We start from the raw sequence: 12,489 nt of genomic DNA, 5'->3' as shown, positions 1-12,489 counted from the left end.
CTGCTTTAATCCTGCATTGTCAACACACAACTCAGTTGATAGTGCACTAATTTCCAGTAATTCAATAATGATTTGGAACAATAACATTTGGTTTTTTTAATACAAAAATGGATAACAAAGAACATGCTTGGGTTTAAAAATGAATAACATTTTCACACATTGCACACGTTTAAGATTCTTAGGACAATACTCTAAGCAACTGAATTCCGATTCTGTAGTTCAGCTGCATGCCTATTTGTTGCCTAAACAAATCGTATAGCAAAATACTCATTTGTCTTGCATTTAGTCTCCTATCCTATTTACATACAGAGATACGCAGCTAAAATTTCCCATAGCGGCAGCCGCACATGCTGCTCTGGAGTGTCCCGTGAACAGCTTTCCATGGGCTGGAGGACTGGGCAGTCGCCAAGCAGAAAAAGCAACCATGTGACCAGGTGCTTCTGCTCAGACAGAGTTAGCCAGTGTTTGTGAGTGGGAATCCACAATATTCTGACTCTAATACAGATGCAGGTGTTTGTAGCTATCTTGACACCCTTGCAGAAGTATTTTAACACCTCAGCTTTAATTTAGGGACAGACTTGGACTACCTGTGCTTCATGATGGGGCAAGACACGGGTTTCAGCTCCTTCAAACAAACAGGTTTGGGTAGAAAGTAAAGCTATCTTGGCATAATAACTGAATACTCCATTCATTATTAAGTTCCGGCATTAAGAGTACCATTAATTCCTCACTAAGGATGGCTTCATATTCTCTGAACAAGTAATTCAGTTCCATGAGCTTGTTGTCTCCACCCGTCTCCAAAAACTTCTCAATCTCCTGTAAAGCGGATTCTGCTCCATCTTGGGACTGGCATTTGTCCACAGGCTGTGAAGCCAGCAGGAAAATTCCCTCATCACACCACTTCATGGACTGTAAATGTACAAAGGAGGCAGGCAGAAAAGGCACATCAGTAAATATCCTTGAACTGGAAAAAGATTTAGTAATACACATGTACACCCAGGCTTGCACCCCTACTCACTCTGTCTGCTATTCACCCCATATGAACTGCCTAGAGCTTCATCTCTCCAACCCAATTTCCAAAGCCGCTTCTCTTTTCTCTTTCCGCAGCCCCGCTTTGCAACTGTTTTCACCTTCACGCCATGCCCATGGCTCCCCCACCTCCTTTTGCGCAACCCCTCCCTTGTACAGAAACTACCCCCATGGTAACTTCTTGCATCTTTCTCCTCCCACACATTGCAACTACCAAGCAGCCTCTTCACCATGTGACACTTATGAAGCCAGCATCCCCTCCACTTCTTCAGACCCTTTCACACCCCTGCTTTCACTTTCAACCCAATTCCCATGTAGCCTACTACCTTTTCTTGCAACCCATTTTGCACTCCCGTTTTCACCTTCACTCCATTTCCCCCTGTAGCCTCCTTCTTTACTGTTCCGAACTCTCCCTTGCACACAGATCACCCCCATTTCCATGCCTCAACGTCTATTCTGCAGTCAGTGTAGATCAGTAATCTTCGATCTTTTCAGATCTCGGATTATACATCTGTATGGTGGCAGGACTGCTGCAACTCAGTACAGTGGAACCTTGTGTTACGGATGGATCCATTCTGGAGGCCTATCCATAACACGGAACTGACGCAAGGTGATGCACTGTGTCTGTGCATGCGCGCAGCGCAATTTAGCACTTCTGCGCATGCGGCGAAACCCAGAAGTAACCCATTCCAGTACTTCTGGGTTGCCGCAGGACGCAACACGAAAACACATAACCTGAAGTGGACGCAACATGAGGTATGACTGTAGTGGTTCCTGATCCACTAGCTGAAGGGGAGGCAAGTGGATCAATGGTCTGTTTCAGTATAACACATCTTCCTATGTTTCTGTTGCCTGTCACTCTAATAAATGAAGTTGTCTCACTCTTTGGTTGGATATTTTGGTCCCCATTGTTGTAGGGAGCTACTCCCTCTGTGTTACAGTAGTCAACAGTGACTGCCCCAGGAAGGGTCATCACATGCCTGCAATTTGATGAGCAAAATCAGTAAAGTTGGGCCTACCTTCTCCAGCCGGCTGTGCAACTCATGCGACTGGTTCAAGAAAGCCCTGATTTTATTCACTGCGGTGGCAATGGCATCACAGTGATGTTGGAGTTCGTTGCACTTGGGGAGAATGGAGTCCACAGCATAATGGTTGTTTTGTATAAACTGGTCACCTTTAGAGATCAGCATCTTGGCCTTTCCCAAAATCTCCTATGAAAGTAATTGGTTAAGACATGAAAGCATAAGTTGTAACGTTATCTCTTCACAAGAGCAGCCTACTGGAAAAAAACATGGCATACGAAGAAACGTCAAATCTTTACATGCGATTTCTCTTCAGAGCTGGTGAGATCTTTCAGAATGTGCTCCACATGTGAACAGCTATTTCCCACTTCTGTGAAATGTGACAGCCTCTCAGATACACTATCAAGAGCTGCTTTGACCTGAAACGAGAGACAGCTACATGTAAACGAAAATGTGGAATTTTACACACCTGAGGGAACAAGTTTCACCTCTTTCATAAATCGTCAGTTATATAACAAGGTCTTCATTTTCTTTAGTCACACCAACAAAGCAAAGCTGCCAGTCATCTCATTCACTGAGAGTAATAATCATGGAAACTTGTATACGTTGAACTATAAAGGGTGTCTTTTTGATGCTGTACAGCTTTCTTGTGTCAAATATATTTAAATCACAGAATGTTGATTGGAAACTTTGAGAAGGGATTCCGTGAAATCAAAGCTGTGAAGCTGTAGGACTTACGTCAACAATATTTAGATGTTGAATGACATACTTTATGGAAGGTCACAAATGTAATTTATTATTGTACAGATAATATTCTGTAGATATTGATTCATCTGCTCTCTCAGTTACAACACTGGAATTGCTATGGTTTACATTTAGTTTTATTCTACCCTGCTCTTAGATTATTATAACATATGGCAGCTTATGAACACTATTAAATAAATAAAACTGAGACATGTTTTTTGATAGTACTACATAAGGCAAAATTAATTTAGTGAATGACAGAGGAGAGAGAGCAAGACGATAGCAAAGTAATACAACACACAAAATATTACTGGGTGTTGACTTTGAATTGCATTGAGGATAGCCCAGTCAGTAGAGCATGAGACTCAATCTCAGGGTTGTGGATTCGAACCCTATGTTGAGCAAAAGATTCCTGCATTGCAGAGGATTGGATTAGATGACTGTTGTGGTCTCTTCCAACTCTGCAATTCTATGTTTCTCTGTCTGTCTGTCTCTTTCTCTCTCTATATATATATTTAAAAGTCATCACCTCTTTGAACTCCAGTTCAAAATGTCTAAGTTGCAAGCACTGCTCAAGCTTCTGTTGATGTTTAGACCAAAAATCATCAAAGGCTGCTTCTGTTTCATCTAGCTGAGCTAGAAGCCTAAAAGAGAAAAGGACAATAACTCTATCCAGTGAAATAGAACAGTTACCTGTATTTTGGAAACAAATTAATTCTGGCTGCTTATTTGATTATATTTTTTGCAGCACAGCATACATGTTACAAGCACCAGGTTTACCTCACCTTTCCACAGTCGTTTGATTTTCTAGCTGATCCGGATTCATGCTGTACTCTGAGTTTTCAAAAACCGGTTTTCTAATACTTTTGAGAATATCTTGTCCTTGTATTAATGCTATCCTCAGATCCTCCTGTAGAAAAGTTAAAAATGCTATGACTTTCCCCCCTAAGAATTCCACTGAGGCTGTACCTTCAAGCTTTGCGAAAACTGAGATTGGAGATGAGTAGTCTATTGTTGTACCATCTAAGCCACTGGAATGGCATCATTAAAAGGCTGCCTTGTTCACCTCCCACTTTCTGAGAAGGAAAAGTCTGAACCCTGGTCACCACCACTTAAGTATCCTCACAAAACTTATCCCCAAAGGCAGGTGATACATACAAATACATACATACAGAGACTTTAGAGATTTGGGACCTCGGCTGGCTCCAAAACAAACAACCAAATCTCCTTTGGAACCAAAGCAGCATCATTAGTGTCAACAGTGCTCACCCCATCCTGCTCCTACCTAGCCTGCCTTTCTTCTCCAAGCTAGACTTCTGAGTTTCAGCTGAGGTTCTGCTGTTCCCTACAGCCCAATAGTTAGGGTTAAACACTTCAAAGTATATTTTGAAAACTGTCACTGGCAAAATCCTAGCACAAACAACACTAAGTTGTTGTTTTATTAAAAAGCAAAACATCTAACAATTAATTTGTTTAACATATCACATTCAATACAATCACTTAGATTTGCAATAAGTTGATTTGAGTGTGTGTCTTTTTATTCTGACACGTTGACTTTCTCTAGCTGTGTGCCGAAAAACCTCTCTCACCACATTGCTTAAAAGTGAAAAATCCCAGAGCAAAATTCTCTTAATTAATCAATAATTAATTATCCAAACACTGATTTGGGCTTTTGTGGGGGAAAGAGATGAAAGAAAGAAATGCTGTTGTAAGAAATGATAAAATACAATCAAGCTACTTTAAAATCTTACATTGCTACTATTCTTTTTGCTGGTACTGGTAACTGGGGAGAGGATGGCCCAAAGCATTTTAAAGGCAGCATGAATTCTATCTGGCAAAAGCATGGCAAACCAAGTTAAAGCTCTGTTACTTAAACTACAGTGGTACCTCTGGTTACGAACACGTCAGGTTACGAACGCTTCAGGTTACGAGCTCCGCGAACTTTGCCCCAGGATGCGAACAGAAATCGCGCGTGCAGCGGGAGGCCCCATTAGCGAAAGCGCACCTCGGGATAAGAATGGTTTCAGCTTAAGGGCGGACCTCTAGAACCAACTAAGTTCGTAACCAGAGGTACCACTGTATTCAATAAAACGTCCTCAGATATTGCTAACACCACATATAATAACACAGCTAGAATACCTTCATTTTGGCTTTGTTTTCAGTATGTGCTGTAAGAAGGGCACTGGTGGATTGCACATCGTTTGGTAGCTCTGTTTCTGCCAGTTCAGTCCCGAAGGATCGAAGGTTTTTAGCAGTCTGCTTAACCATTTGAGCAAAGTTCTCTATAGCCTTTGGGATTAATGAAGGCATTACACACAGTCAAACTCAGGAGTCAAATGCCATTGAATATAAACACACACAGAGAAGCATAAATAAAAAGTGACATATCAGTGGGTCAAACCCAACTAAGTCAAACTCAAGAGCAGACCCACTAACATCAGTGAACCTAAGTTACTTAAATTCGTTGATTTCTGTTTGACTATTGTTAGATATCATTTGACATTTTTAGAAATATCACTTACAAAAATTAAAAGGCTGCATTAAAACTAAATGTCAAAACCTATAAATACGATGTCTCCACCATTATTCACTTCATTAAGTGTCTATAAGAGAATTTTTCAATATAGTTTGAAACATCAGTGGATGATACCCAGGTCTACTCCAGTTATGACTAATGATGGATATCACCTAATGGATCTAAATTTTTCTTTTAAAAGCACTTTAGTTGTTTCCTTTTTCCTGTCTCGTGAGTTATCACCAAAAAAATCCACCCTCTTTTAACACTATATTGTTAATTCCTAAACTTTAAAGTCACAACTCCAAATTCATTAATCATTGTATATCTCTCTGGGATGGCCAAGTTCTTCTGAAACATCTTCTCATATACGCTACTTCAATTTGTATTCATAAGGCTATGCCCACAGTGACAGATCGTTCAACAGAAGGACCATTGATACAACCAGTTAAAGGAAAATGACTTACAGTGCGATGTGTCAGCCACCTATTATGACAGTAATCTAGAGTTCCTCCAAGATCTTCTGTTAGTTGTGTTCTGTCAATGTAGCTATTTAATTCTGCTAGTGAGCTCAGCATTATGATCTATAGCACAGAAGCAGCAGGAGCAAAAAAAGAAAAAAAGGTTATTTTAGGAAAAAAAATTTGACAGCTTTGGAAGCTTGCAATCATTTAACTTCATTTCAATCAAGCCACAATGCTTCCTTTTGCATGGGACAGTAACAGAAAAAATAATAATTGCTTAAGTCAAAAGGCATAACCAAAATGTATACATAAAGATAAGTTGTAGTGATTTTGTAATAAAATATGCAATGTATTATTCATTCAAACATGGAGTAGAATGTATTTTTCCCCTAGTCCAAGGATAGAAGAGGGGGAGGCTGGTTGTCACGCTGCCCTTTGTGGCTACTGTCACCAAGCAAAAACATGAGGGGTTCATGCACACCTAGTGTAGGCAATGCGACCCCCTGCACAGGCATCAACAAATAACAACGAAATGATTAATACCATTGGTTCATGTCTTCACAAATTGGTGTTGGTTCCAATACACACATACCATGCATGCTCACAACTGGCTGCCTAGGATCTTCAGAAAACACACTTGTGGGGCACTTCATTTTTAGTGGTGAGGTGGGTGGTGATGCATGATATAGCAGTCTGGAATGCTGGCCCTAGGGGGAAGGAGGAAGCTTTCCCTACTAGGGAGAATCTCAGCTATCAAAATGAATGTGCTCAGAAAAATGCTGTTCTTATTCCAATCAATCCTGATCATGGATAAACCAAGTTGACTCAAGGAATGGGAAAAAAGGATATTTCTAAATTTGTCTGGCGGGGAGAAAGCCATGAATTAAACACAAAAAATTGTTTGATACAAACCAAAGAGGAGGCTTTGCCCTATCAGACTTACAATTGTATTATGAGGCAGCTTGCTTGTGTTGGCTAAGGGAATGGATTGGATTGGAGGATGCACACATTTTAGATCTGGAAGGCCACAATATGAAGTTTGGCTGACGTGCATGTCTTTGGTATGGGAAAGCTAAAATATATAAGAGTTTTATGAACCATGCTATCAGGAGAAATTTGTATAGTGTCTGGGAGAAACATAAAAACTTGTTGGGGGAAAAACACCCCTATGGTTATCGCCAATTGAAACAATAACGATCAAGAGAATTAACATGAATAGATGGTGAGCAACCTATAGAGATTTGTTTGATTTTTCAGGGAGCGAATTGATTGAAACCAATGGAAGAAGGAGCTAAATTACTGATTGACTACATTATCAGCAATTATGTGATATGTTTGAATTAGATTTAAAAAACTTTATTTTAAACCAACGCTCACAATTTCAAAAATAGCTATTGATGAACAAGGGAAAACTATTATCTAAAATGTACAAACTATTATTGGAATGGGAAACAAAAGATGAGCTAATTAAAGTGTCAATGACCCACTGTGCAATGGATATAGGACATAATACAGATTTAAACCCCTGGGACAGCACTGGATGTGTTACTCATACCTTCTGTTAGCTCACACTACATAAATGGGACAACATGGAGATAAAAGGATGGAGAATTAAACTTGAAATGCTATGCATAGGAATAAAACCTATGCATACAACAGAGCTTCTCCCACAGAAAGAGTGTTTTGGATTTAGCAAATCCAAAAAAGACTGGATCTTGCTCACCTATCTTTTTCATACAGTTGTTAATTTGCAAATATCACATGCCAATTGTGTATGAAGAACTATTATAATTCAGGTCTTCCAAAACCAGATTAGTGACCCAAGCTATATTATTACCAAGTCTACCCAAATAACAAATCACAAACAGAAGTAAATGAATTAAGCACTAACCGGCAGCTTCATCTTATACTCATCTCTATGAAATTTGAATGCAATGTCGAAAATGGTCCTGTGAAAGAATCCCGTTGGTCTCAAAACCAGAACTAGCTGCAAATTTCCAGGAAACGATGCCTGCAAAAACCATGGGAAAATAAAAGCCTCTTATATTAAAATGGAATGATCTCTTCATGGATTTTTGCCAAAAGCAATGAAGCAGTGTTCCAGCTTTCTGTAAAACCCCATCAGGAAAGGAGAGAAACCATTCTTTGAATTTAAGTGCATTGGCAAATCATGGTTTATGCTAACCATGGTTTGACATGATTTCAGAATGGCAGGCCATGGCTACAGCCGTTTCCCCTGCGCTATAGAACTGAAAACAGATAAGCAGCTTCAGAGCATTGTTTGTCTATGTTTGGAAGCTCATACAGTAGTTTGTGGTTTGGTGCAATTCATGGATTGGTGTGATGTGTAAACTTGAGCTGCTGGTATTTATTAATGATATAATATTTATTAATACAAACCATTTTGAGATGACAATTGTGACATAGGTTGAATTATTAATGTTTCTAAACTGATAATGTAAGTTAATTTTGTTGCATTCAGCCTAAATCCACAGTAAGTACGGTTGTTCTTCCAGCTATTAGGACCCAAGTCTGAAGTGGGTATTGAACTGTTACCACAAATAGACGTCTGACAGAGAGGGGGAAAAACACCCTGCTTTAAATCCAGGTAGCAAAGCTGTTTTCTTCTTCTAAAGTCTTTTGTAATAATATTAATGATGATAATGATAATTTCATTATTTATACCCTACCTATCTAGCTGTTCTGCCCTAGCCATTCTGGGCGGCTTCCAATGCATATAAAAACATAACACCAAACAATTTGTAAGCTGTATACAATACCTTAAGTGAAGAGACAGATATTGACCTGGACCTTGCCTCTACATTTCCACTCAATTCTACCTCCAGACCAACCCAACACAGATGGATTCCACATTTAGACCTGTGCAAAGCTGCTGGGATTCTGTCTCAATGTTTCACCCCAGGCAACAAGCTACTGTGTTATGTTTACTCACTAAGCACTGCTCCTGCTGCCTACAGGATTGCCTTTCCTTCTGCTTGCTAAACCCCTAAACACTTAAAACTTTGTTGCAGGCAGAAAGTAGAAACCAAATTGCTGCCTTCTGAACTACAAAAAACACATGGTTCATGTTTCCAATACATAATGCATTGGCATGCTACGGACACTGCCATGTCACACAAAGATGCTGAGCAAATAATGAGCTGATGAGTTCCAAAATAAATACAGGAAGCACTGCCAACTGGAAGGACACATTCTCCATTTTCTTCACAGCTGGATATTTCTCGGTTCATCAAGTTATATTGCCCCCAAGGAGCTGTACTGCAGAGGTAGCCAACGTGTTACCCTCCTAATGTTGTTGGACTTCAATTCCCATCAGCCCCAGACAGTTGGGACAATAGTTAGGGATAATGGGAACTGGAGGCACCATGTTGGTATCTCTCTTGTATGGTATCCAATTTGCTACTTCCTAAAGTTTTAAAAGTCAATTGGCTACTACCATTACCTTAAAAAATGAGTGCTACTGGAAGGAATTTTTTTATCTTAAAAAATGACACAAGAATAAGCAACATTAGATGAGAGAATTAAGTTCACAAAGACCAACCATCTCCTCCCCACAATGTATATTCCCAGAACAGAATGACAGTGTTCTTTTAACCTTGTGTCCCCAGTTATAGTGGGACTACAACTCCCATCATTCTTGAACATTGGGTCAAGTTGGCTTGGGATGATGGGAGTTAGAGTCCAACATTATCCAGAGACCAAGGTTGGAAAACACTGGGGTATGGGGCAGTACACCACTTCTGACCATTCAGAATCCCCACCACCATCACCAAAGGAAAGGAAACTGGCAGACTTCTTGGAAGACAACACATGGTAAGCAAGCACAGAGCACGATAGACCTATTTGGGAAATAAGCCACAAATAGGCTCCCAGCAATCATTGAAGAGGAGACAGGTACTGGCAGCTGTGGACAAACACTAAACACTCCTCCCATTAGCACTGTTGGTCAAACATCCCTGCACTTTCTTTCCTTGTGGAAGCTTAACCAGAAAGTGATCGTCATACATCAGATCCTCTAGGAAATGGTGACTTCTTCAAAGGCAACACAAATTTATTTACAATATTAATGCAATATAACACAACTGGTTCCTCTCAACTGATGAACCCTCGAAGTTCTGATAAGGTAAGCACAAATTTAGCCGGAGTGAAAGAACACAATAAGTGGCATTCGGACTCCCTGCTATAAGCATTTAGTCACAGGGACCATCCAGCTAGACTGCAAACTATTGGCTCCATCTATTAACACAAGCCGTTCTTTCAATGAACCTAAACATATCTACAGCAGCAAAGAGATGCTTGATGCAAGAAGCTAAGGAGGACTGCAGCAGCAGCAACACTAGCAGCTGTGAAAGGTGGAGAAGCAGATGGCCACATGAGATCCACCCACTGTAGTATACAATAAGCGCTTTCAATAATGCAATCTGTGTTTGTTTTGTTTCGAATTCAGGGATGAACCTCCAACTCCCTTCTACAGAATAAACATTAGTTGAGTTTGGATGCTCAAAGAAAGGGAAGGATCAGTATCTTCTTGGAGGTGCGGACTTCAGCAATTTGGTCAGAAGCTGGGCAGACCCAAACAACCAGATGCCCACCTGACCACGAAATAATGCTACAGGACAATACTTCATAAACCATCCTGTTGGCACTGCACTGGATACTTGACAGCTGTTTCACAACCAAAAACTGGCATCTCTGTGGTAACCTTGGTGTCTTGGAGGCTTTGTTGGTGCAAAAGGAAATCCTCAAGGGTGTCAACGTTGGCCAGCTCAGGCTTGTTAACTTATAATAAGTTAAGTTGTGGATCCAAGGTTCTTTCTATAAATAGGTGATTAAAAAGTTCAACTTCTCACAAGTTAAATAGCTAGCATCTAAAAAAACTCTACTGTAGAAGTAACACCCCTTTCAGTTATTTAAGGGGGGGGGGGACACTGGTTGGTTATCAAATAGGGGAAGCCTTGAGGAAGTAGGCTCTGCCCTGCCAAAATGAGAAGTGACACTAGCTTTTATATGTATTGGCCTTTTTTGCTTCCAGGAACAACAATGTGGCCTTATGAACACACACCTGATCACACTTTTGTATTAACTGCAAATGGATTGTCAAATTGGCTCTAGGGAAGTGGAAATCATTTACTGTTTTAGATGATGATATACTTTTAACAAGGGTGGTGCTGTGGGTTAAACCACAGAGCCTAGGACTTGCTGATCAGAAGGTCGGTGGTTTGAATCCCCGCAACGGGGTGAGCTCCCGTTGCTCAGTCCCTGCTCCTGCCAACCTAGCAGTTCGAAAGCGCGTCAAAGTGCAAGTAGATAAATAGGTACCGCTCCGGCGGGAAGGTAAAGGGCGTTTCCATGCGCTGCTCTGGTTCGCCAGAAGCAGCTTAATCATGCTGGCCACATGACCCGGAAGCTGCACGCCAGCTCCCTCGGCCAATAAAGTGAGAAGAGCGCCGCAACCCTAGAGTCGGCCACGACTGGATCTTTACCTTTTTATACTTTTAACACAAGGACACTGAGTCTATGTAATGGAACATTTTACGATTACGGTAACGTATTCTGTGTTTACGTATTTTGGTGTTGTCTTTCTTAGGTGTAAGAACAAAAAGAGAAAACATGGCCAGTATATTTTAGAGCCAGAAGGTTGTTGCTGTGTGTATCAGGCATAGGCAAACTCGGCTCTCCAGATGTTTTGAGACTACAATTCCCATTATCCCTTACCACTGGTCCTGTTAGCTAGGGATGATGGGAGCTGTAGTCCCAAAACATCTGGAGGGCCAAGTTTGCCTATGCCTGGTATATATAATATAATAACGTAAATGCTTATCAATCCATTTACTGTTTTGTATTATTTGTTATGAACTACACGCCTAGCTAATAAATGTTACAATAGCAATACTTCAAAGTTTTCATGTGAAATACCAATTGTGCTTTAACTGAAACCTGCTAATTTGTCATTTTTTTGAGCTACATAGTTAGAAGCAAGTGATTCTGTGGGCATCATAAAATAGCCCTTCCCCCAACTTCCCTACAATCACATACACAGTTAAAAATCACAAGACCGTTTGAAGCCCACCCTCCTTAAATCAGCATAACCCTAAAGGACTGGATTCACTCAATCACCACATCATAAAGCAGCAGGTTCTACAAACATCCCATTTTTAGTGCATTGCATATTTTTCTATTGGTACAGATCATTTCTGCCTCTATTGCTATGCCATATACAGTGGTGCCTCGCAAGACGAAATTAATTCGTTCCGCAATTCTCTTCGTCTTGCGGGTTTTTCGTCTTGCGATGCACGGTTTCCCATAGGAATGCATTGAAAATCAATTAATGCGTTCCTAGGGAAACCACCTTCAGGCCAGGTCCGGGGACAGTCTGTCCCCGGACCTCTTCTGAAGGCTGGGGGGGGGGGGACAAGGGCTTTTCTTCCCACCCCCAGCATTTTAAAAAACCCTGGGACAGCGGAGGACTTCTCCGCTGTGCGGGGCGATCTTAAAATGCTGGCGGGCGGCATTTTAAAATCGCTCCGGACAGCGGAGGACTTCTCCGCTGTCCGGGGCGATTTAAAAGCCCCTGGGAAGGCAGGCAGGGGGGACAAAGACTTTCGCCCCCTGCCCGCCTTCAGAAGGTGTCCCTGCCCCCCCGCCCCACTTCGGAACAGCTTTCTGAAGTGGGGCGGCGGGGCCAGGTGTCCCC

General features: G+C 41.1%; 1 protein-coding gene across 13 annotated transcripts in view; it reads right to left on the bottom strand.

The window, feature by feature from the left end:
- Positions 1-12,489, bottom strand: part of MCF2L (MCF.2 cell line derived transforming sequence like) — a 132,399-nt gene that overhangs the window by 29,375 nt on the left and 90,535 nt on the right. For all 13 annotated transcript variants that reach the window (XM_081198286.1, XM_081198291.1, XM_081198293.1 and 10 more), the window contains 8 exons: positions 7,666-7,785; positions 5,778-5,894; positions 4,935-5,084; positions 3,581-3,705; positions 3,325-3,439; positions 2,351-2,470; positions 2,049-2,240; positions 718-909 (listed from right to left, as the gene is read on the bottom strand). In XM_081198286.1, coding sequence (XP_081054412.1) covers positions 718-909; positions 2,049-2,240; positions 2,351-2,470; positions 3,325-3,439; positions 3,581-3,705; positions 4,935-5,084; positions 5,778-5,894; positions 7,666-7,785 — 1,131 coding nt within the window. The remainder of the gene's footprint in view (positions 1-717; positions 910-2,048; positions 2,241-2,350; positions 2,471-3,324; positions 3,440-3,580; positions 3,706-4,934; positions 5,085-5,777; positions 5,895-7,665; positions 7,786-12,489) is intronic.

This window comes from Podarcis bocagei (genome assembly GCF_964188305.1).
Source record: "Podarcis bocagei genome assembly, chromosome: 6".
In the NCBI taxonomy this organism is placed as follows: Eukaryota; Metazoa; Chordata; class Lepidosauria; order Squamata; family Lacertidae; genus Podarcis; species Podarcis bocagei.
The sequence above is the reverse complement of the archived record's forward strand: the minus strand, read 5'-3'. Positions and strand labels throughout refer to the sequence as shown.